The sequence below is a fragment of the Argopecten irradians genome, chromosome 1 (assembly GCF_041381155.1).
Source record: "Argopecten irradians isolate NY chromosome 1, Ai_NY, whole genome shotgun sequence".
In the NCBI taxonomy this organism is placed as follows: Eukaryota; Metazoa; Mollusca; class Bivalvia; order Pectinida; family Pectinidae; genus Argopecten; species Argopecten irradians.
The window spans coordinates 43495398-43521814 of record NC_091134.1 but is presented as its reverse complement, the minus strand read 5'-3'; the positions used below and the strand labels follow the sequence as shown (position 1 = coordinate 43521814).

The 26417-nt window shown below is 33.1% G+C and overlaps 1 protein-coding gene across 1 annotated transcript; it reads left to right on the top strand.

The window, feature by feature from the left end:
• Positions 1 to 185: 185 nt before the first annotated feature.
• On the top strand, positions 186 to 24645 carry LOC138329142 (AFG1-like ATPase). The gene is made up of 13 exons (XM_069275906.1): positions 186 to 368; positions 1190 to 1398; positions 2281 to 2347; positions 2787 to 2888; positions 3953 to 4083; positions 4845 to 4944; positions 18855 to 18913; positions 19408 to 19490; positions 19837 to 19907; positions 20451 to 20551; positions 21518 to 21658; positions 22002 to 22118; positions 22831 to 24645. The coding sequence occupies exons 1-13, from the start codon at positions 281 to 283 to the stop codon at positions 23008 to 23010; spliced, it is 1449 nt and encodes a 482-aa protein (XP_069132007.1). The 5' UTR covers positions 186 to 280; the 3' UTR covers positions 23011 to 24645.
• Positions 24646 to 26417: the final 1772 nt, after the last annotated feature.

Below are 26417 nucleotides of genomic sequence, written 5' to 3'. Positions count from 1 at the left end.
ATCCGGAATTTGTATTATAGAAAATAATCCAAATACCCGAAAATATACAAGATTTACAGTTTAATATTTAATTGAGTTTAATTTTGGAAATATAATATAAAAAAAAAATGAAAACATTTTTTGAAGAAATGTTAGTTATGTCGTAAACCTGAGTGATAAAGCCGTTATCCGGAAGCGATATGATCACGTCACTTGAAATGCTTGAATGGCGTAAACTTTTGTCGTTAGAGGATGGACGTGCCCACGAAGTTATGAAGGACAGACGCACTGGACTTGGGAAATGAATGGTCACAGAGTGGTCTTGACTGGAACCCGGCGTGTTTGTGAAAGATTTCACAAAAGCTGTTTTTCATCTTCCCAATTTGGAGGTAAAAGGGCATCCCTGCCTCCTTATGGAAAAGTTTACAAACATGGAGAGTAACTAGCATAGGCCTACTACAGTACCGGTCATCTTCTTATGCAATATTAACATACAGTACTGTAACTACACAACTGATTAAAAATAGCAATAAACCAGAATCGAGAACAGTATGAAATATAATGGTTAGATCTAATGTATATTTTATATTGATCTGGACTCCACACAGGATCGCTATATTTTATTTACTGACCCTGGCCCAGGCCTACACTGCTACAGTTCTCAATGTCATTGACATGATTGATTTATGTAGTTAATAACAGAGACCAATGTGATATATGCAATATATATAGTTAGACTTTTTTATAGATACATATGTGGTACTAGGTACTGTATACATGTATATATATAGTCGAATCTTATAGACCAATGTGATATATGCAATATATATAGTTAGACTTTTTTATAGATACATATGTGGTACTAGGTACTGTATACATGTATATATATAGTCGAATCTTATATGACATTCATGTATGCCAATCAATCACATGCATTGTTGCGGATAGTCCCCTAAAACTGCATGACCATGAAATCAAAATTCTGACTGATCGCCTCTTTATGTCATAAAATGGCAACCAGTCAGAATATTGAGCCAATCTGATTAAAATACAGATCACCATTATACACTACGTAACTTTATAACAGTGATCTGTATTTTAATCAGATTGAATTTTGAGCCTGCGATTATAGTCAGTTTTAGTGGACTAGCGGGTCGATCAACACTAAAGCATTATCTAAACTTTAACTGTGCTATATGTTTTATTGTAGGAAGACAATATCAAGCAAAAGATGCACCTATCAGTGAGAGGGAAGATCTACAAGGTTCCCCTGGAGGACCAATGTCTATATACAGGGAGAAAATAGAAAGTGAAAAGCTTCAATATGACAAGCATCAAGTCAGCATTGTTCAAAACCTTGAAGATCTTCATACAACACTAGAGAGTTATAAACCACCAACTGAGGGATGGTTCACAAAGGTAGATATTTTACTGGTGTTCAGTGATGATACAGATGGTACAGTTAGTGTACAACAATCAGTACAGGCTTTACCACTCCTTGTCAAGGGAATCTCTAAAGTGTATCCTTATAATGAGTTATGTCCCCTGTCTGAGGTAAACAATTGTTCAAATCTAGTTATGTCCATGACTGGTTGCAAATAGATACCAATTAAATGACTCAGTGACTGATAAATATCTATACTTCTGTTACATGTCATCAAAGAGAGTTTAGTACCTTAAAAAAGTAACAGAAGTATTCATTTTTCCAACATAAGTTCCACTGATTGAGGTTTGACAGATATAACATTACATTATTGCTCCACAATAGAGAGTTGTGTCCCCTTTCTTCATCATAACAAATGTATACCAGATAGTATGTTCCAGCACCGAGAGTTATGTCCCCTTTCTTGGGAATGAGTTAGTGTACCAGCTGGTAGTACCGGTATATGATTGAAAAATACTGTTCCATCAAAGAGTTATGTCCCCTGTCTCAGGTAAAACAAATTACCTAGGCCTATTTATTGTTCTATTCCACCACGGTAGAAAGTTCTCTGCATGGATTATAGAACCTCTTTATTAATAAATATTATGCCACCATTTAGAATTCTATTCAAAGATTGCAATATTGGCTGTTTTAATTTGCAATTTTACAGTCATATATCCCTGTCCATAGCCTGATATCATATGTATATCAAATGCACAGAAATGTATCGGTTGGTTAATAGCTTGATTAGTGTTTATTCTGTCAGATAACATATATTATAAAAAACCTGTCATAGAAAGTTATATCCCCTACTGTTGAGATAAAATAAAAATTAATTCTGATAAAATATAAATATATTTCATTCGCTCTCTTTACAGATGTTTTCAAAGAATGGAAAAGATAACGCTAATCATCCTAAAGGCTTGTACCTCCATGGGAATGTGGGTGAGGATAATGTTTTTCTGACTATGCATTCAACTCTATTTTTAAACCAATTAATTGGAACATCTGAGGCTGACACACCATTGGTTCTGTATATGGACTAATTATTAATCATTATATCATTTAAATTCAAATCAAGAAACCTCATTTGCATAAATTGCGCAAGAAATCAATGATGAGTTGTTAGATTCTAAATGAAGCTTTTGCACTCTAGATTCAGTCATTGATAACTGATGATCATCTATTTCTGGTAACGTACATGCATTTCCCTGGTTAGATATACATGGGCAGAAGATATTACACTGTACATGGTGATCAGTACTTCTCATTAATGTGCCAATTATTTCATTCTCTGATAATTGAAAAGTTATTCATTAATAATCTGTGTATTGCAGATATAAAATAGATTTTTATTTCAATTTATACCTTACAATATTTACAGGTACTGGTAAAACTATGCTGATGGATCTGTTTCATGATCAGAGTCGAGTGAGGAAGAAAAAAAGGGTCCATTTCCACAAGTTCATGTTAGATGTTCATAAACGTAAGAATTACTTGTTTGTACCAGTACAATGCAACATCGATAAGTGTAAAAATTAAGTAAAAGATATGACAAACATTAAACATATTTTGTCATTTCAATTGTATTTTTCAATAAATATGTTTTCAATCTTATGAGAAAACTACATTATGATTAATGAAATTTTCTTTATATACCAAAATATGGTACAAACAGTATCAGTTTCAATTGATAATGGGTCCTTATACTGGATATGATATCTAATGATAACTGCCTGATCAATAAGAGCTTATGCTTATAGGTCTGGATCAGAAACACTCTTTATAATTAAACCATTTTAACTCCAGGCTTCAGTAATAATAGTATCATGAGTTAAAGCTTAAGTCTAAGATTCTTTCATAAGCCAGGTCAAGAGGATCACAGTAAAAACTACTTGTTATCCAAGTAAATATGTATATATTATGAATATATATACATGTGACTATTTACGAAAGAATTGTACCAGCCACTCACATGGTATGATAAACAGAGCTAGGTGCCTAGATTTGAATATTACAGTATCTGCATGTGCCTGGATCTTTATATAAGTTTGTTATTGTGTCTGAAGGTCACCTTCTTATTGTCTCCCTTTGGTCCACCTCACTTTTGGCCTTTAGTTGATGAGCTTTCACCCCATGAGGAAGCTATGAGTTTCATCCCCTGGCTTAATAAATCAGTCATTTACCCCTAAAAACATATTTGAACTATTCTGATTCAAAGAACAGAAAAGTTCATTGTGAATTTTCAGGGTTCCAAAATGAATGATAAAGACAATTGAGTCAATGAAATATTTGTTGCAACTGCAGTGAATATATACAATGTATACTGTTACATTGTAGCTATAACCTTCAAATTTAAGTTTATATATTAGACACCATGTGCAATTCACCCAATATAACTTATTTTGAAATTATTAACTGTCATGTAATGTTGGTACCTTGTGTTGTTTGCACACTTCACTAGAGTAGCATTATCATTACAGTAAATTTGACATTGTAATCTTAGCTTTATTCATAGGTAATGAAAAAACTACCATTGTGTTTTTACAGGAATTCATGCTATAAAACAGACAATACCTCGACAATACAATGTACAGAAGATTGATCCGTTTGATCCGATTCCTCCTGTAGCCAAGGAAATCAGTGAAGAAACATGGCTCCTCTGCTTTGATGAGTTCCAGGTAATTTAAAAGATATTCATAATAAGAATAATTAGAATTTGTTTCTGGACAGGTGAAGTTTGACCACATAATCTTATCCACCCCTGAAATGCATCATGAATAGCCCCAGTCATGTAAAAGAGGTATATAATCATGAATTATGGTAATATTTGTAAGTAAAATGTATAAGTTTCAGATTTAAGTTTATCTGGTACTGTTACTAGTTAGCTGTTCTCTATAGGATAAATACCTAGATAAGATCAATATAATATTATACCAGATATACCTTTTATCAGTTGCCTATTAACTATTGTTCTTCATTTGTTTGGCATTTGTCCACCTGTCTGAAATGTCATATTCCCATGGTCTCAAGTTGTGTAAATCTAACTTTTGGCCTCAGACTGGAGGGACATATCTATTAGTCTAAAAGCAAAAAAGGAGGCAACTCCTTTAAATGGCTGAAGTCATAAAGATTTTGATTAAAATTAGGCAAATTATACATCCTTGGGGAAGGGGCAAAGGATGCTTTTGACCATCCCTTTGGTAGCAGGGTGGAGCATAATAAAAGAAATGAAAACAAGTCCTTTTATATCCTTGGATGATAGGAGCACCATTTTTATGCAAAAGGTCAGCTTGGACATCAAGCGTGAAGAGTGGCATCCTAATAGAAAAATACATTCTTTGAAATCCTTCTTCTTTTCTAGTTGAAATGTTCTGCTACAATCACTGCAAAATCTATGTGATTAATTCAAGTGTTCTGAGCCTCTTGCCTTTTTCCTCAGGTAACAGACATTGCTGATGCCATGATACTGAAGAGATTATTCATAGAGCTTTTTAAAAATGGTATTGTGGTGGTAGCCACCTCCAACAGACCTCCAGATGGTATGTCAAACCTATATAATATATACTAGTCATAATATAAAGGCAGTATCTAACCTCCAGATGGTATATCAAACCTACATAATATAAACTAGTCATAGAATAAAGGTTTGATGGTATATCAAACCTACATAATATATACTAGTCATAGAATAAAGGCAATATCTAACCTCCAGATGGTATGTCAAACCTATATAATATATACTAGTCATAGAATAAAGGCAGTATCTAACCTCCAGATGGTATGTCAAACCTATATAATATATACAAGTCATAGGATAAAGGCATGCAGTATCTAACCTGCAGATGGTATGTCAAACCTACAAAATATAGAATAGTCATAGAATAAAGGCAGTATCTAACCTCCAGATGGTATGTCAAACCTATATAATATATACTAGTCATAGAATAAAGGCAGTATCTAACCTCCAGATGGTATGTCAAACCTATATAATATATACAAGTCATAGAATAAAGGCAGTATCTAACCTCCAGATGGTATGTCAAACCTACATAATATAGACTAGTCATAGAATAAAGGCAGTATCTAACCTCCAGATGGTATGTCAAACCTACATAATATATACTAGTCATAGAATAAAGGCAGTATCTAACCTCCAGATGGTATGTCAAACCTACATAATATAATTTACTAGTCATAGAATAAAGGCAGTATCTAACCTCCAGATGGTATGTCAAACCTACATAATATATACTAGTCATAGAATAAAGGCAGTATCTAACCTCCAGATGGTATGTCAAACCTATATATAATAGTATTAACTCAGATAGTCACATAATATATACTAGTCATAGAATAAAGGCAGTATCTAACCTCCAGATGGTATGTCAAACCTATATAATATATACTAGTCATAGAATAAAGGCAGTATCTAACCTCCAGATGGTATGTCAAACCTACATAATATATACTAGTCATAGAATAAAGGCAGTATCTAACCTCCAGATGGTATGTCAAACCTAAATATAACTAGTCATAGAATAAGGCGTATCTAACTCCGATGGTATGTCAAACCTACATAATATAGACTAGTCATAGAATAAAGGCAGTATCTAACCTCCAGATGGTATGTCAAACCTACATAATATAGACTAGTCATAGAATAAAGGCAGTATCTAACCTCCAGATGGTATGTCAAACCTACATAATATATACTAGTCATAGAATAAAGGCAGTATCTAACCTGCAGATGGTATGTCAAACCTACATAATATAGACTAGTCATAGAATAAAGGCAGTATCTAACCTCCAGATGGTATGTCAAACCTACATAATATAGACTAGTCATAGAATAAAGGCAGTATCTAACCTCCAGATGGTATGTCAAACCTACATAATATATACTAGTCATAGAATAAAGGCAGTATCTAACCTCCAGATGGTATGTCAAACCTATATAATATAGACTAGTCATAGAATAAAGGCAGTATCTAACCTCCAGATGGTATGTCAAACCTACATAATATATAGACTAGTCATAGAATAAAGGCAGTATCTAACCTCCAGATGGTATGTCAAACCTACATAATATAGACTAGTCATAGAATAAAGGCAGTATCTAACCTCCAGATGGTATGTCAAACCTACATAATATAGACTAGTCATAGAATAAAGGCAGTATCTAACCTCCAGATGGTATGTCAAACCTACTTAATATAGACTAGTCATAGAATAAAGGCAGTATCTAACCTCCAGATGGAATGTCAAACCTACATAATATACATGTATACTAGTCATAGAATAAAGGCAGTATCTAACCTCCAGATGGTATGTCAAACCTACATAATATATACTAGTCATAGAATAAAGGCAGTATCTAACCTCCAGATGGTATGTCAAACCTACATAATATATACTAGTCATAGAATAAAGGCAGTATCTAACCTCCAGATGGTATGTCAAACCTACATAATATATAACTAGTCATAGAATAAAGGCAGTATCTAACCTCCAGATGGTATGTCAAACCTACATAATATATACTAGTCATAGAATAAAGGCAGTATCTAACCTCCAGATGGTATGTCAAACCTACATAATATATACTAGTCATAGAATAAAGGCAGTATCTAACCTCCAGATGGTATGTCAAACCTATATAATATATACTAGTCATAGAATAAAGGCAGTATCTAACCTCCAGATGGTATGTCAAACCTACATAATATATACTAGTCATAGAATAAAGGCAGTATCTAACCTCCAGATGGTATGTCAAACCTACATAATATATACTAGTCATAGAATAAAGGCAGTATCTAACCTCCAGATGGTATGTCAAACCTACATAATATAGACTAGTCATAGAATAAAGGCAGTATCTAACCTCCAGATGGTATGTCAAACCTACATAATATAGACTAGTCATAGAATAAAGGCAGTATCTAACCTCCAGATGGTATGTCAAACCTACATAATATAGACTAGTCATAGAATAAAGGCAGTATCTAACCTCCAGATGGTATGTCAAACCTACATAATATATACTAGTCATAGAATAAAGGCAGTATCTAACCTCCAGATGGTATGTCAAACCTACATAATATAGACTAGTCATAGAATAAAGGCAGTATCTAACCTCCAGATGGTATGTCAAACCTACATAATATATACTAGTCATAGAATAAAGGCAGTATCTAACCTCCAGATGGTATGTCAAACCTACTTAATATATACTAGTCATAGAATAAAGGCAGTATCTAACCTCCAGATGGTATGTCAAACCTACATAATATAGACTAGTCATAGAATAAAGGCAGTATCTAACCTCCAGATGGTATGTCAAACCTACATAATATATACTAGTCATAGAATAAAGGCAGTATCTAACCTCCAGATGGTATGTCAAACCTACATAATATAGACTAGTCATAGAATAAAGGCAGTATCTAACCTCCAGATGGTATGTCAAACCTACTTAATATATACTAGTCATAGAATAAAGGCAGTATCTAACCTGCAGATGGTATGTCAAACCTACATAATATATACTAGTCATAGAATAAAGGCAGTATCTAACCTGCAGATGGTATGTCAAACCTACATAATATAGACTAGTCATAGAATAAAGGCAGTATCTAACCTCCAGATGGTATGTCAAACCTACATAATATAGACTAGTCATAGAATAAAGGCAGTATCTAACCTCCAGATGGTATGTCAAACCTACATAATATAGACTAGTCATAGAATAAAGGCAGTATCTAACCTCCAGATGGTATGTCAAACCTACATAATATAGACTAGTCATAGAATAAAGGCAGTATCTAACCTGCAGATGGAATGTCAAACCTACATAATATACATGTATACTAGTCATAGAATAAAGGCAGTATCTAACCTCCAGATGGTATGTCAAACCTACATAATATATACTAGTCATAGAATAAAGGCAGTATCTAACCTCCAGATGGTATGTCAAACCTATGTAATATATACTAGTCATAGAATAAAGGCAGTATCTAACCTCCAGATGGTATGTCAAACCTATAAAATATATACTAGTCATAGAATAAAGGCAGTATCTAACCTCCAGATGGTATGTCAAACCTATATAATATATACTAGCCATAGAATAAAGGCAGTATCTAACCTGCAGATGGTATGTCAAACCTACATAATATAGACTAGTCATAGAATAAAGGCAGTATCTAACCTCCAGATGGTATGTCAAACCTACATAATATATAGACTAGTCATAGAATAAAGGCAGTATCTAACCTCCAGATGGTATGTCAAACCTACATAATATATACTAGTCATAGAATAAAGGCAGTATCTAACCTCCAGATGGTATGTCAAACCTACATAATATATACTAGTCATAGAATAAAGGCAGTATCTAACCTCCAGAATGGTATGTCAAACCTACTTAATATATACTAGTCATAGAATAAAGGCAGTATCTAACCTCCAGATGGTATGTCAAACCTACATAATATATACTAGTCATAGAATAAAGGCAGTATCTAACCTCCAGATGGTATGTCAAACCTACATAATATAGACTAGTCATAGAATAAAGGCAGTATCTAACCTCCAGATGGTATGTCAAACCTACATAATATATACTAGTCATAGAATAAAGGCAGTATCTAACCTCCAGATGGTATGTCAAACCTACATAATATAGACTAGTCATAGAATAAAGGCAGTATCTAACCTCCAGATGGTATGTCAAACCTACATAATATAGACTAGTCATAGAATAAAGGCAGTATCTAACCTCCAGATGGTATGTCAAACCTACATAATATAGACTAGTCATAGAATAAAGGCAGTATCTAACCTCCAGATGGTATGTCAAACCTACATAATATATACTAGTCATAGAATAAAGGCAGTATCTAACCTCCAGATGGTATGTCAAACCAACTTAATATATACTAGTCATAGAATAAAGGCGGTATCTAACCTGCAGATGGTATGTCAAACCTACATAATATATACTAGTCATAGAATAAAGGCAGTATCTAACCTCCAGATGGTATGTCAAACCTATATAATATATACTAGTCATAGAATAAAGGCAGTATCTAACCTCCAGATGGTATGTCAAACCTATATAATATATACTAGTCATAGAATAAAGGCAGTATCTAACCTCCAGATGGTATGTCAAACCTACATATATATACTAGTCATAGAATAAAGGCAGTATCTAACCTCCAGATGGTATGTCAAACCTAATAATATAACTAGTCATAGACATATCTAACCTCAATGGTATTCAAATATGTAATATATACTAGCCATAGAATAAAGGCAGTATCTAACCTCCAGATGGTATGTCAAACCTACATAATATATACTAGCCATAGAATAAAGGCAGTATCTAACCTCCAGATGGTATGTCAAACCTATATAATATATATTAGTCATAGAATAAAGGCAGTATCTAACCTCCAGATGGTATGTCAAACCTACTTAATATAGACTAGTCATAGAATAAAGGCAGTATCTAACCTGCAGATGGTATGTCAAACCTACATAATATAGACTAGTCATAGAATAAAGGCAGTATCTAACCTCCAGATGGTATGTCAAACCTACATAATATATACTAGTCATAGAATAAAGGCAGTATCTAACCTCCAGATGGTATGTCAAACCTACATAATATAGACTAGTCATAGAATAAAGGCAGTATCTAAACCTCCAGATGGTATGTCAAACCTACATAATATATACTAGTCATAGAATAAAGGCAGTATCTAACCTCCAGATGGTATGTCAAACCTAATAATATATACTAGTCATAGAATAAAGGCAGTATCTAACCTCCAGATGGTATGTCAAACCTATATAATATAGACTAGTCATAGAATAAAGGCAGTATCTAACCTCCAGATGGTATGTCAAACCTACATAATATATACTAGTCATAGAATAAAGGCAGTATCTAACCTCCAGATGGTATGTCAAACCTAATAATATAACTAGTCATAGAATAAAGGCAGTATCTAACCTCCAGATGGTATGTCAAACCTACAATATATACTAGTCATAGAATAAAGGCAGTATCTAACCTCCAGATGGTATGTCAAACCTACATAATATAGACTAGTCATAGAATAAAGGCAGTATCTAACCTCCAGATGGTATGTCAAACCTATATAATATAGACTAGTCATAGAATAAAGGCAGTATCTAACCTGCAGATGGTATGTCAAACCTATATAATATATATATACTAGTCATAGAATAAAGGCAGTATCTAACCTCCAGATGGAATGTCAAACCTACATAATATAGACTAGTCATAGGATAAAGGCAGTATCTAACCTCCAGATGGTATGTCAAACCTACATAATATACATACTAGTCATAGAATAAAGGCAGTATCTAACCTCCAGATGGTATGTCAAACCTACATAATATATACTAGTCATAGAATAAAGGCAGTATCTAACCTGCAGATGGTATGTCAAACCTACATAATATAGACTAGTCATAGAATAAAGGCAGTATCTAACCTCCAGATGGTATGTCAAACCTATATAATATATACTAGTCATAGGATAAAGGCAGTATCTAACCTCCAGATGGTATGTCAAACCTACATAATATATACTAGTCATAGAATAAAGGCAGTATCTAACCTCCAGATGGTATGTCAAACCTACATAATATATACTAGTCATAGAATAAAGGCAGTATCTAACCTCCAGATGGTATGTCAAACCTACATAATATATACTAGTCATAGAATAAAGGCAGTATCTAACCTCCAGATGGTATGTCAAACCTACATAATATATACTAGTCATAGAATAAAGGCAGTATCTAACCTCCAGATGGTATGTCAAACCTACATAATATATACTAGTCATAGAATAAAGGCAGTATCTAACCTCCAGATGGTATGTCAAACCTATATAATATATACTAGTCATAGAATAAAGGCAGTATCTAACCTCCAGATGGTATGTCAAACCTACATCATATATACTAGTCATAGAATAAAGGCAGTATCTAACCTGCAGATGGTATGTCAAACCTACATAATATAGACTAGTCATAGAATAAAGGCAGTATCTAACCTCCAGATGGTATGTCAAACCTACATAATATATAGACTAGTCATAGAATAAAGGCAGTATCTAACCTCCAGATGGTATGTCAAACCTATATAATATATACTAGTCATAGAATAAAGGCAGTATCTAACCTCCAGATGGTATGTCAAACCTACATAATATAGACTAGTCATAGAATAAAGGCAGTATCTAACCTGCAGATGGTATGTCAAACCTACATAATATAGACTAGTCATAGAATAAAGGCAGTATCTAACCTCCAGATGGTATGTCAAACCTACATAATATAGACTAGTCATAGAATAAAGGCAGTATCTAACCTCCAGATGGTATGTCAAACCTACATAATATAGACTAGTCATAGAATAAAGGCAGTATCTAACCTCCAGATGGTATGTCAAACCTACATAATATATACTAGTCATAGAATAAAGGCAGTATCTAACCTCCAGATGGTATATGTCAAACCTACATAATATAGACTAGTCATAGAATAAAGGCAGTATCTAACCTCCAGATGGTATGTCAAACCTACATAATATAGACTAGTCATAGAATAAAGGCAGTATCTAACCTCCAGATGGTATGTCAAACCAACTTAATATATACTAGTCATAGAATAAAGGCAGTATCTAACCTCCAGATGGTATGTCAAACCTACATAATATAGACTAGTCATAGAATAAAGGCAGTATCTAACCTGCAGATGGTATGTCAAACCTATATAATATATACTAGTCATAGAATAAAGGCAGTATCTAACCTCCAGATGGTATGTCAAACCTATATAATATATACTAGTCATAGAATAAAGGCAGTATCTAACCTCCAGATGGTATGTCAAACCTATATAATATATACTATACTAGTCATAGAATAAAGGCAGTATCTAACCTCCAGATGGTATGTCAAACCTATATAATATATACTAGTCATAGAATAAAGGCAGTATCTAACCTCCAGATGGTATGTCAAACCTACATAATATATACTAGTCATAGAATAAAGGCAGTATCTAACCTCCAGATGGTATGTCAAACCCTACTAATATATACTAGTCATAGAATAAAGGCAGTATCTAACCTCCAGATGGTATGTCAAACCTACATAATATATACTAGTCATAGAATAAAGGCAGTATCTAACCTCCAGATGGTATGTCAAACCTACATAATATATACTAGTCATAGAATAAAGGCAGTATCTAACCTCCAGATGGTATGTCAAACCTACATAATATAGACTAGTCATAGAATAAAGGCAGTATCTAACCTCCAGATGGTATGTCAAACCTACATAATATATACTAGTCATAGAATAAAGGCAGTATCTAACCTCCAGATGGTATGTCAAACCTACATAATATATACTAGTCATAGAATAAAGGCAGTATCTAACCTCCAGATGGTATGTCAAACCTATATAATATATACTAGTCATAGAATAAAGGCAGTATCTAACCTCCAGATGGTATGTCAAACCTACAAAATATAGACTAGTCATAGAATAAAGGCAGTATCTAACCTCCAGATGGTATGTCAAACCTACATAATATATACTAGTCATAGAATAAAGGCAGTATCTAACCTCCAGATGGTATGTCAAACCTATATAATATATACTAGTCATAGAATAAAGGCAGTATCTAACCTCCAGATGGTATGTCAAACCTACATAATATATACTAGTCATAGAATAAAGGCAGTATCTAACCTGCAGATGGTATGTCAAACCTACATAATATATACTAGTCATAGAATAAAGGCAGTATCTAACCTCCAGATGGTATGTCAAACCTACATAATATATACTAGTCATAGAATAAAGGCAGTATCTAACCTGCAGATGGTATGTCAAACCTACATAATATAGACTAGTCATAGAATAAAGGCAGTATCTAACCTCCAGATGGTATGTCAAACCTACATAATATATATACTAGTCATAGAATAAAGGCAGTATCTAACCTCCAGATGGTATGTCAAACCTACATAATATATACTAGTCATAGAATAAAGGCAGTATCTAACCTCCAGATGGTATGTCAAACCTACTAAATATATACTAGTCATAGAATAAAGGCAGTATCTAACCTCCAGATGGTATGTGTCAAACCATACATATCTAACTGTATGTCAAACTAGTCATAGAATAAAGGCAGTATCTAACCTCCAGATGGTATGTCAAACCTACAAATATAATATCATAGAATAAAGGCAGTATCTAACCTCAGATGGTATGTCAAACCTACATAATATATACTAGTCATAGAATAAAGGCAGTATCTAACCTCCAGATGGTATGTCAAACCTACATAATATATACTAGTCATAGAATAAAGGCAGTATCTAACCTCCAGATGGTATGTCAAACCTACATAATATAGACTAGTCATAGAATAAAGGCAGTATCTAACCTCCAGATGGTATGTCAAACCTACATAATATATACTAGTCATAGAATAAAGGCAGTATCTAACCTCCAGATGGTAATGTCAAACCTACATAATATAGACTAGTCATAGAATAAAGGCAGTATCTAACCTCCAGATGGTATGTCAAACCTACATAATATATATACTAGTCATAGAATAAAGGCAGTATCTAACCTCCAGATGGTATGTCAAACCTACATAATATATACTAGTCATAGATAAAGGCAGTATCTAACCTCCAGATGGTATGTCAAACCTACATAATATATACTAGTCATAGAATAAAGGCAGTATCTAACCTCCAGATGGTATGTCAAACCTACATAATATATACTAGTCATAGAATAAAGGCAGTATCTAACCTGCAGATGGTATGTCAAACCTACATAATATATACTAGTCATAGAATAAAGGCAGTATCTAACCTCCAGATGGTATGTCAAACCTACATAATATAGACTAGTCATAGAATAAAGGCAGTATCTAACCTCCAGATGGTATGTCAAACCTACATAATATATACTAGTCATAGAATAAAGGCAGTATCTAACCTCCAGATGGTATGTCAAACCTACATAATATATACTAGTCATAGAATAAAGGCAGTATCTAACCTCCAGATGGTATGTCAAACCTACTTAATATTACTAGCCATAGAATAAAGGCAGTATCTAACCTCCAGATGGTATGTCAAACCTATATAATATATACTAGTCATAGAATAAAGGCAGTATCTAACCTCCAGATGGTATGTCAAACCTACATAATATATACTAGTCATAGAATAAAGGCAGTATCTAACCTCCAGATGGTATGTCAAACCTACATAATATAGACTAGTCATAGAATAAAGGCAGTATCTAACCTCCAGATGGTATGTCAAACCTATATAATATATACTAGTCATAGAATAAAGGCAGTATCTAACCTGCAGATGGTATGTCAAACCTACATAATATAGACTAGTCATAGAATAAAGGCAGTATCTAACCTCCAGATGGTATGTCAAACCTACATATATAATATATACTAGTCATAGAATAAAGGCAGTATCTAACCTCCAGATGGTATGTCAAACCTACATAATATATACTAGTCATAGAATAAAGGCAGTATCTAACCTCCAGATGGTATGTCAAACCTACATAATATATACTAGTCATAGAATAAAGGCAGTATCTAACCTCCAGATGGTATGTCAAACCTACATAATATATACTAGTCATAGAATAAAGGCAGTATCTAACCTCCAGATGGTATGTCAAACCTAATAAATAACTAGTCATAGAATAAAGGCAGTATCTAACCTCCAGATGGTATGTCAAACCTATATAATATATACTAGTCATAGAATAAAGGCAGTATCTAACCTCCAGATGGTATGTCAAACCTACATAATATATACTAGTCATAGAATAAAGGCAGTATCTAACCTCCAGATGGTATGTCAAACCTACATAATATATATACTAGTCATAGAATAAAGGCAGTATCTAACCTCCAGATGGTATGTCAAACCTACATAATATATACTAGTCATAGAATAAAGGCAGTATCTAACCTCCAGATGGTATGTCAAACCTACATAATATATACTAGTCATAGAATAAAGGCAGTATCTAACCTCCAGATGGTATGTCAAACCTACTTAATATATACTAGCCATAGAATAAAGGCAGTATCTAACCTCCAGATGGTATGTCAAACCTACATAATATATACTAGTCATAGAATAAAGGCAGTATCTAACCTCCAGATGGTATGTCAAACCTACTTAATATTACTAGTCATAGAATAAAGGCAGTATCTAACCTCCAGATGGTATGTCAAACCTACATAATATATACTAGTCATAGAATAAAGGCAGTATCTAACCTCCAGATGGTATGTCAAACCTACATAATATATACTAGTCATAGAATAAAGGCAGTATCTAACCTCCAGATGGTATGTCAAACCTACATAATATATACTAGTCATAGAATAAAGGCAGTATCTAACCTCCAGATGGAATGTCAAACCTACATAATATAGACTAGTCATAGAATAAAGGCAGTATCTAACCTCCAGATGGTATGTCAAACCTACATAATATATACTAGTCATAGAATAAAGGCAGTATCTAACCTCCAGATGGTATGTCAAACCTACATAATATAGACTAGTCATAGAATAAAGGCAGTATCTAACCTCCAGATGGTATGTCAAACCTACATAATATATACTAGTCATAGAATAAAGGCAGTATCTAACCTCCAGATGGTATGTCAAACCTACATAATATATACTAGTCATAGAATAAAGGCAGTATCTAACCTCCAGATGGTATGTCAAACCTACATAATATAGACTAGTCATAGAATAAAGGCAGTATCTAACCTCCAGATGGTATGTCAAACCTATATAATATATACTAGTCATAGAATAAAGGCAGTATCTAACCTCCAGATGGTATGTCAAACCTACATAATATAGACTAGTCATAGAATAAAGGCAGTATCTAACCTCCAGATGGTATGTCAAACCTACATAATATATACTAGTCATAGAATAAAGGCAGTATCTAACCTCCAGATGGTATGTCAAACCTACATAATATATACTAGTCATAGAATAAAGGCAGTATCTAACCTCCAGATGGTATGTCAAACCTACATAATATATACTAGTCATAGAATAAAGGCAGTATCTAACCTCCAGATGGTATGTCAAACCTACATAATATAGACTAGTCATAGAATAAAGGCAGTATCTAACCTCCAGATGGTATGTCAAACCTACATAATATATACTAGTCATAGAATAAAGGCAGTATCTAACCTCCAGATGGTATGTCAAACCTACATAATATATACTAGTCATAGAATAAAGGCAGTATCTAACCTCCAGATGGTATGTCAAACCTACATAATATATATACTAGTCATAGAATAAAGGCAGTATCTAACCTCCAGATGGTATGTCAAACCTACATAATATATACTAGTCATAGAATAAAGGCAGTATCTAACCTCCAGATGGTATGTCAAACCTAATAATATATACTAGTCATAGAATAAAGGCAGTATCTAACCTCCAGATGGTATGTCAAACCTATATAATATATACTAGTCATAGAATAAAGGCAGTATCTAACCTCCAGATGGTATGTCAAACCTACATAATATATACTAGTCATAGAATAAAGGCAGTATCTAACCTCAGATGGTATGTCAAACCTACATAATATATACTAGTCATAGAATAAAGGCAGTATCTAACCTCCAGATGGTATGTCAAACCTACATAATATATACTAGTCATAGAATAAAGGCAGTATCTAACCTCCAGATGGTATGTCAAACCTACATAATATAGACTAGTCATAGAATAAAGGCAGTATCTAACCTCCAGATGGTATGTCAAACCTACATAATATATACTAGTCATAGAATAAAGGCAGTATCTAACCTCCAGATGGTATGTCAAACCTACATAATATATACTAGTCATAGAATAAAGGCAGTATCTAACCTCCAGATGGTATGTCAAACCTACATAATATAGACTAGTCATAGAATAAAGGCAGTATCTAACCTCCAGATGGTATGTCAAACCTATATAATATAGACTAGTCATAGAATAAAGGCAGTATCTAACCTCCAGATGGTATGTCAAACCTATATAATATATACTAGTCATATAGAATAAAGGCAGTATCTAACCTCCAGATGGTATGTCAAACCTATATAATATATACTAGTCATAGAATAAAGGCAGTATCTAACCTCCAGATGGTAATGTCAAACCTATATAATATATACTAGTCATAGAATAAAGGCAGTATCTAACCTCCAGATGGTATGTCAAACCTATATAATATATACAGTCATAGAATAAAGGCAGTATCTAACCTCCAGATGGTATGTCAAACCTACATAATATAACTAGTCATAGAATAAAGGCAGTATCTAACCTCCAGATGGTATGTCAAACCTAATAATATATACTAGTCATAGAATAAAGGCAGTATCTAACCTCCAGATGGTATGTCAAACCTACATAATATATATACTAGTCATAGAATAAAGGCAGTATCTAACCTCCAGATGGTATGTCAAACCTATATAATATATACTAGTCATAGAATAAAGGCAGTATTTAACCTCCATATGGTATGTCAAACCTATGTAATATATACTAGTCATAGAATAAAGGCAGTATCTAACCTCCAGATGGTATGTCAAACCTATATAATATATACTAGTCATAGAATAAAGGCAGTATCTAACCTCCAGATGGTATGTCAAACCTATATAATATATACTAGTCATAGAATAAAGGCAGTATCTAACCTCCAGATGGTATGTCAAACCTACATAATATATACTAGTCATAGAATAAAGGCAGTATCTAACCTCCAGATGGTATGTCAAACCTATGTAATATATACTAGTCATAGAATAAAGGCAGTATCTAACCTCCAGATGGTATGTCAAACCTACATCATATATATTAGTCATAGAATAAAGGCAGTATCTAACCCGGGTAGTGCTTAATAAATTATAAAGATCTCTCAAAACTAAAGTGCAGACTTAAGTCAATTCTGAAGTTTTTCCCCTTATGTAAATTATATGAAAAAATTGACTGAAGTCAGTTTTTGATATGGTTTGCGTTGAGAAATCGGGACCAGCAGAAATAACTGGAGAGACAAATAAAACATACCACTGGTATATATATTGTACAAAGTAAGTCTGGTATCAATTTGAAAAATTGATAAATTTAAGAAGTTGTTTCAGTTGAATATGGTAATAATAGCCTTTTCATTTTTATGATTTTTGTTACCTAGAATTTTAATCAAATTTAAAATGCAAGTTAGATGTCAGTGGGTAATTTTATCATAAAACAAAACAATACAACTGTTTGATTTGTTTTCCAGATTTGTATAAAAATGGTTTACAAAGAGGAACATTTCTACCATTCATAGGAGTTTTAAAGGTAAGCATACGATGTTAAGCATACAATGAATGAACAATATTGTACAGTATATGTATGCTGTTTTGATTATAGAGTTACTTAGTATGTGATTAAATCAATAGCAAAGTTTAGAATGAAAGCAGTCTCATAACTCATCATGATATTAGAAAGACAATTAAGGGAATATTAAATGTCTAACAGTTATGTCAACAGGAAACATGCATATGATACCTGCAGGTTGTCACAATAATTGAATTATCTTTAACACTTTTGATATCAAAAGTGTAAACATCTATACATATACAATGTATATGTATATACATGTAGGATGTGCACAAAATCTTTTTCTTACCATACAAGCTAACCAAGAGCATTTGATGACTATTTTGGTCACTATAACATTTGGCAATATATATGTGCATTGTTACATCATTCTTGGAGTGGTTCAATAATGTCTTAGATGTTTTGTGGTAGATAGTATCCCCCACATTTCTAATTGACATTTATTTGTACAGAAACACTGTAAAACCCTAAACCTGGACTCCGGTATAGACTACAGAATGACTGTTGGTCCCGCTGAAGGCAAGGTTTACTTTTTGTAAGTGCCAATTTTGTCATGTACGTACTGTGCGTTACCACCAGAATATTGTAGGAATTAAAAAGGTTGAACAAACGGTAAAAGCTTTTCATCGTACTTTACATATTCTATTTTCATGCAAACCATCAAGACATGATTATGGTTACAACTGATATTAGGTACATTATCAACATCAATAATATTGTCTGTATTAGCTCTGAGATAATTGGGTCAAGGGGCCAATCATTATCTATTCCTTACATTAATATGTTTTGTTGAAACACAAGCTCCTTGGAGCGTATGTTAATTGTTTAACAAATTTGACAATAACATTTCATGTATCTTGTACATTCTCTGCTTATTGCAGGACCTCAGACAGTAATGCTGACTCACAACTTGACCACATATTTGATCATCTTAAAGCAGACGAGGATGAAGGTATTATCATGAAAACTTACAAATTACCATCTGTTAAAACCAGTATGTTATATACTTTTGATTTGTTTTAATATGGAATGGATAAGGGCGTACATATTGTTACCCATTTATGTCCTGTTCTTTTTCACACATACTTAACAACTATGAAAACATGGATTACCAGTGATATACATTTCTCTTTAAATTGTCAGCATATTTTTTAATGTCACATATAATTTGTACTCTTCCTTAAATGACCTTGGCTTTTGATCTAATTAATACCAAACCAATATTAAACATTTGTTTCATATTCCATGTTGTTGGGTATACTACTTAGATGACAAAAGAAATTTATAATTAGAAAAATTAAATAATTAGTTGATAATACTTAGTACATTTGTACCTTAAAAAGTTTTTTAAAACATTTTTAAGACATTTTTGCAATACAGTGTTCTTATGAACATGTGAATACATGCAGGTAAACTGTGTCTGGACATTTTCTTATGTACAAAATTTCATGCAAAAATGTTTAGTCATATTATCATTATTTTATACTTTTTTTAGCTTCTGGTCCAAGGGAATTAACTGTTTTGAAGCGAAAACTGGTGTTACCGAAGACCTGTGGAGGTTTGCTGGACACAGATTTCCACAGTATGTGTCAGCAGGTTAGTATCTATCTTTATACCTTGGCTTTGTTATTACTTACCCACTGCGGCAAACCAGGGGGAAGCTGGCTATAGGTTTGTGTTGTGTCTGACCTTGTTGGGGCTCTATCTCCTATACTATACAGCATTTGAACCTCTTACATGGATTTAGGGTCCACCTTAGAGCTATAAGGTGTGCCAAGTCAATGTAACTGATATTTTGACCTTTTACCTCAAAAATAAAGGGACACAGAGTCTCTGTCGTTACTATGATGTACTTAATCACCATTATATATACATGTACAAGTTAATCACATGCAATGAGGGACATAAATTCGCTAAATGTGCTTGTTTATTATTACTGGTACGTACTGTGGAAGTTGTCTTGATAAACATCTTATAAAGCACTAATCTTGTAGACTTTGAAATGAATTTAGAGTCTGACAAAATAAGTCATTTGATAGATTACAATGGGACTGTTGTTATTAGAAATCATTTTGATTAAATAATTAAATGTAAACAAGTTGATGACACATTTCTGGGGACTTAGAAGGTTACTTTATTATAAACACATAGCTTGTTATAATATACCTTTGTAGATCAAATTTTCAATGAAATATAGTGGAGATTATATTTATCAATGTTAAGTATACCATAGAGTTAGTTGTTTTTTGCGGGTCAAAAATTGCACAATTTGGTCTAAAAACAAGAAAATCATATTTAAGTTTTTTTCAAATTTTCTCGATCTTTTTTTGAAAGTACTGTATATCGTTCAACCTTATCTTAATATTTTGCCTATCAAATGTTCATGTTCATAGCAATGTCCTTGCAAAATTGTAAAAAAAAATGTGAAAATAACCGGCTCTATGGTATTTTCTCTGTCACAAAGAACATCTAATAATAATATGCAATATGTGATGAAATAAGATGTAAATATGATTAATACCTATAATCTTCTCTCAATTTACACTTATATAAATATTTCAGCCTCTTGGTGCCATAGACTACCTAGAAATAAGCCAAACTTTTGATACTGTCATCTTGAGGAATATACCAAAAATGTCGCTCAGTCGCAAGTCAGAGGCTCGCAGGTTCATCACACTTATTGACACACTCTATGACGGCAAGGTTTGTTTATGGTTTCTCTGCTGTCTTCATGGCATAGCCAGACTTCTCATATACATAGTTAAGATAATGGCAATTTTCTTATAGTCTATTTATTTCAGATGAATTCTATTTCATGAGAAAAATAAAGTTATTCATAGTAACGCTTGCTATTTAATGAAATTTTATTTATAGAATGAACATTGGAAACAATTTATCATTGATAGCACTTTACTCAAACATCTTTTAACAATCTTTAACGAATGTCTTAATGCTTCAAGAATTAATTTGGATCTTTTATATTGCCATTTTGGAAACTTTATTACTTTGATATAAAAGTTTGGCCATGCATTCAATATCTGTACAGGTACGTGTGATATGTTCAGCTGAAGAGGAACCGATGGGACTATTTGCTAGTGGCAATATCAGTAAACTTGACGAGGAGACCAACAGTATGTTGATGGATGATCTCGGTATATTACAGGTGGGTCAGCATGGTTCATTGTGAGGATAGAGTGTCAGTAGTTCACATTATTGTTTATTAAAGTAAAAACAATGTAATTTCATTTTGTTCAACATCCTGTAAAAGGCTAGAGTCATTTAAGGACATGTCACATTGAAAAAGTGTAGAAAATACATAGTACCTGGAGAAAAACCATCAACCTTAATCCAGTCTAATTAAGATTCTAATATCCACCACAATGCTCTACAATATTCTCCAATACACGCCGTGATGCTCTATGATAGACTCCTACAAGAATCAGCTTTCATTCTTCAATTACTAAATTTGGGTAAAGAACTTTCAACCCAAAGGTGGTGGATTACATGTAGTGGTAGGATGTTGGTCCACATATTTTAATGCTAGTCAATTATTACAGGTAAATAATTCTTCAAATTTGTGTCATAAAACATTGGCTTGGATGAAGGAAAATAAAGTTGAAAAACTTCCAGTTACAGTTAACGCAAACTTGTATTAATTGAAGTCTATATTTAATTTGAAGCATTTATTTTCCCTGACAAAACTTTTAATATTTTATTTGAAGCTTTGGTTATTTTTACCACGGTTCCACCAACTTAGCTTCAACATATATCAAGGTACAAAATGTATGACTGTACTAATATTGGCTTGCATATGGTATTATCATATGTTGTAATGAAAGATTTATAACTTAAATGATGCTATTTTTCTGTTACAGAGGTCTGGGATGGGTGATGCAAAAGCCAGTATATTTACAGGAGAGGAGGAGCTGTTCGCATTTGATAGAACTGTGTCACGATTGACTGAAATGCAAACATTAGAATATTGGAATGAACGACAACCTAACCGGTCATATCATCCTAGTGCATCTCAGAAGGAAGCTCTCAATCATGTATGACACAGGCAGTGTGTAGAGGCTCAATGTTATTTTTAGATTATAATGTTTTATTAGACAGTTTTATACAGATGTAGATCTACCGGTGCAATGGTGATATTTTTAGCTACCATCTGAAGAATATACGGGTGAGGGGCTCTGAGAGTTTGGGATGGATTATTGGCCACATCAGTGTTGTAATCAACGTCTGAAGCATAATACAACCTCAATTTGTGGAGTAATGACTGCATCACCACCAGTCCATCGATATCAGTGGTGCTAAAATGGGGTATCTTTTATGTGTTATTTGTCAAAACACTAATTGGATCTCTGGTATTAAGAAAATTATATATTGATAATTTATTAAATGTTTGGATGTTTAATGATGGGGCTAAACTGAATTAAGCACCTAATATTTTCAGTGTGAGAAGGAAATTAAAGGGGTTGTTTAATAGTAAAACATTGACATCATGTTGTGTATACTCCATTGCCATCAACATTAATTTGTTAGTTGAATAAGTTTGTTAGAGCATTTTCATTTAGGTGACTTTTTTATGAAATTGTATTTTAAATTGGTTTAAAATTAAATACTGTCATATTAGTTCACTATAATATGAAGGGGTTAATTATTCCCACACCTCTTTCTTTATCTCCGATCTTTGTTTGAAATAATTAAATAAGCTGGAGCAGCTTAATTGGAGAGTCATATATTGGGATCGATAATAATCAATATATGTATGCAAGAAAAGTTCCTTTTTGAAATGATGTCATTATTGATGGGAAGGGTACATGTTAGTTTCTATTTATTGAAGATGTGTACTGCAGGCTAGCTTTGCTCAGAAATCAATGATAGATATAATACTAATGAATAACCATGTAATGACTATACATGTAACTATGAATATATTAAAATTCAAATTGAGAATTTTATCCCTGCAGAAAAGGGACTAGAATATTTTTCTTGCAGCCCACATTGCATTCTTTGCTATATTACTTGGGCCCAGTTTCATGAACATTCCTTAACTTTAAGGAATCCCTTAACTTGAAATTCTTTAAAGACTTTAAGCAAGGCTCCTTAACTGATTTTTTCTCCTGAACTTCTCTAATGCTTTTCTATGGGGAATTAAAGTTAAGGAATTGCTTAATTAAGTTAAGGAATTTTAATGAAACTGCGCCCTGTTTCTCCATTTAATTATCTAATCTTTGCGTTTGAAACCCATGTGGACAGTTACCAGGTACTAACTATAATTATGTTTTAATAGATTTTCTCCAAGTGTTTTCTGTACCTCCTAAAACTGGCAAATAAATTATCCTGCCCAAAAAAACCAAAAAACTCACAAAATATTGATGTGAAAGTAAACTTGTATACTCTGATACCAGTCATTTATTACACATGCAAATACTATGCAAATAATTTAATATGACATGTGCAAATTTACTAAATTATGTGATAAAATATCTTGATATGAAATGTATGCTTTAGTCTCGTACAACAGTTTTAATTATTATATAAGATTACATGTATGTAATTATGTTGCATACATTGATATGCATTTACATGTAGTTGTGTTTTTAAATGGTTGATGCATGTATTTTTGATCCAGATTATTTTTACATGTATTTTCAATATGTCAATGATTAAATTTGTTTTCATTTCCATGTAATTGTTGTTTCACTGTTTTAAATCAAGACAAGCCAAATTCAAGTCCAAAGTTGAGAGCTACATGTATACATGGTTTCATATCACATAGGTCAAAAAACAAATGTGTTAATAGGGTTACATTGGCAAACAAACAAAAATAAGGTCGTTAGGTCAGGATTTTTTTTAAACTAAGCATGGGATAGCACTTATAATGCAATGGTAGCATCCTTATAGGGTGGGAATTCAAAATTGAACAAATGATGGGGGCCTGAGAGGCAGGGTCAAAAGGGGTCAATTTGGCTATGTCCATATAAACGACGTCTTCTCTGAAACTAAGCATGGGATAGCACTTTTTTAGACATTTTTTTGCCTCATTTTTATTTTCAAAAGGCCAACATTTTTGGTAAATGAAAATTAAAATTGACCAGTTCAACTAAATGAAATAGAACCATAATATCAAATTATGTACATGCCCCTTTAAACTTCCATGTCTTCTTAATGTAATCTTTAAAGCTATAAATATCTGCATTTTTTATTTGAACATTTTCAAAAGTGAACATAAATCGGAACCTTGAAAAGAGGCACTTGTGTAAAAAAATTGATGCATGTCCATCATATTTGAGTTGAAGATGTCTGAGTATAGTGTACTGTACTTACAGCTATTACCTCCCCTTGATTTTCCTTGTCATAGGTTTAATTACAGGGACCTGGCACAAATTTCCAACCAATAGTATACAGTATAATATGCTTATAACGAATATGCTTACAAACAAAATGGTTATAACCAATATAACTTAATAATTTTTATTCCCCGTCAGGTTCCTATAAAATGTCTGTAATAAGTGTATAACGAACTATGTTTATAATAAAGTGATTATGTTGGTTCCCAGAGGTTCTTTTTAACAGTGTTTCACTGAGGGGCGGGGTCAAAAGTGGTCAATTTGGCTATTTCCATATAAATGACTTCTTCTCTACAACTAAGCATGGTATAGCACCCATAATGCAATGGTAGCAATCCTTGTAGGCTGGGGATTCCAAATTGAGCAAATGATAGGGCTGACCCCCGGGGGCCTGAGGGGCGGGGTCAAAAGTGGTCAATTTCCATATAAATGACTTTTTCTCTGCAACTTAACATGGGATTGCGCTCATAATGCAATGGTTATATCCTTATATAGGGTTTGGATTCAAAATTTTGCAAATGATGGGGCTGACCCCCCGGGGAGCCTGAAGGGTGGGGTCAAAAGGGGTTAATTTAGGTATTTCCATATAAACGACTTCTTCTCTGCAACTAAGAATGGAAGAGCACTTATAATGCAATGGTAGCATCCTTATAGGGTTGGGATTTGAAATTGTACAAATGATAGGGCTGACCCCCGGGGCCTTAAACGGCAACAGATGTGAGGTCAAAAAGGTCAATTAGGCTACTATTTTCATATAAATTACTTTGTCTCTGAACCTTTGTATTGGATAGAAATATTTTGTATGGTATCAATAGCATCATTGTATGGTTGTGATTCAAAATTAAACTTTGGGAGTCAATTTTGCTTATTTTTCTAATTGTCAGATTCTTGTGATAATTACTAACAAAAAACCAGGTGAGCGATACAGGCCCTCTGGGCCTCTTGTTTTCAAAAGGCCAACATTTTTGGTAAATGAAAATTTAAAATTGACCATTTCAACTAAATGAAATAGAACCCATAATATCAAATTATTTACATGCCCCTTTAAACTTCCATGTCTTCTTAATGTAATCTTTAAAGCTATAAATATCTGCATTTTTTATTTGAAC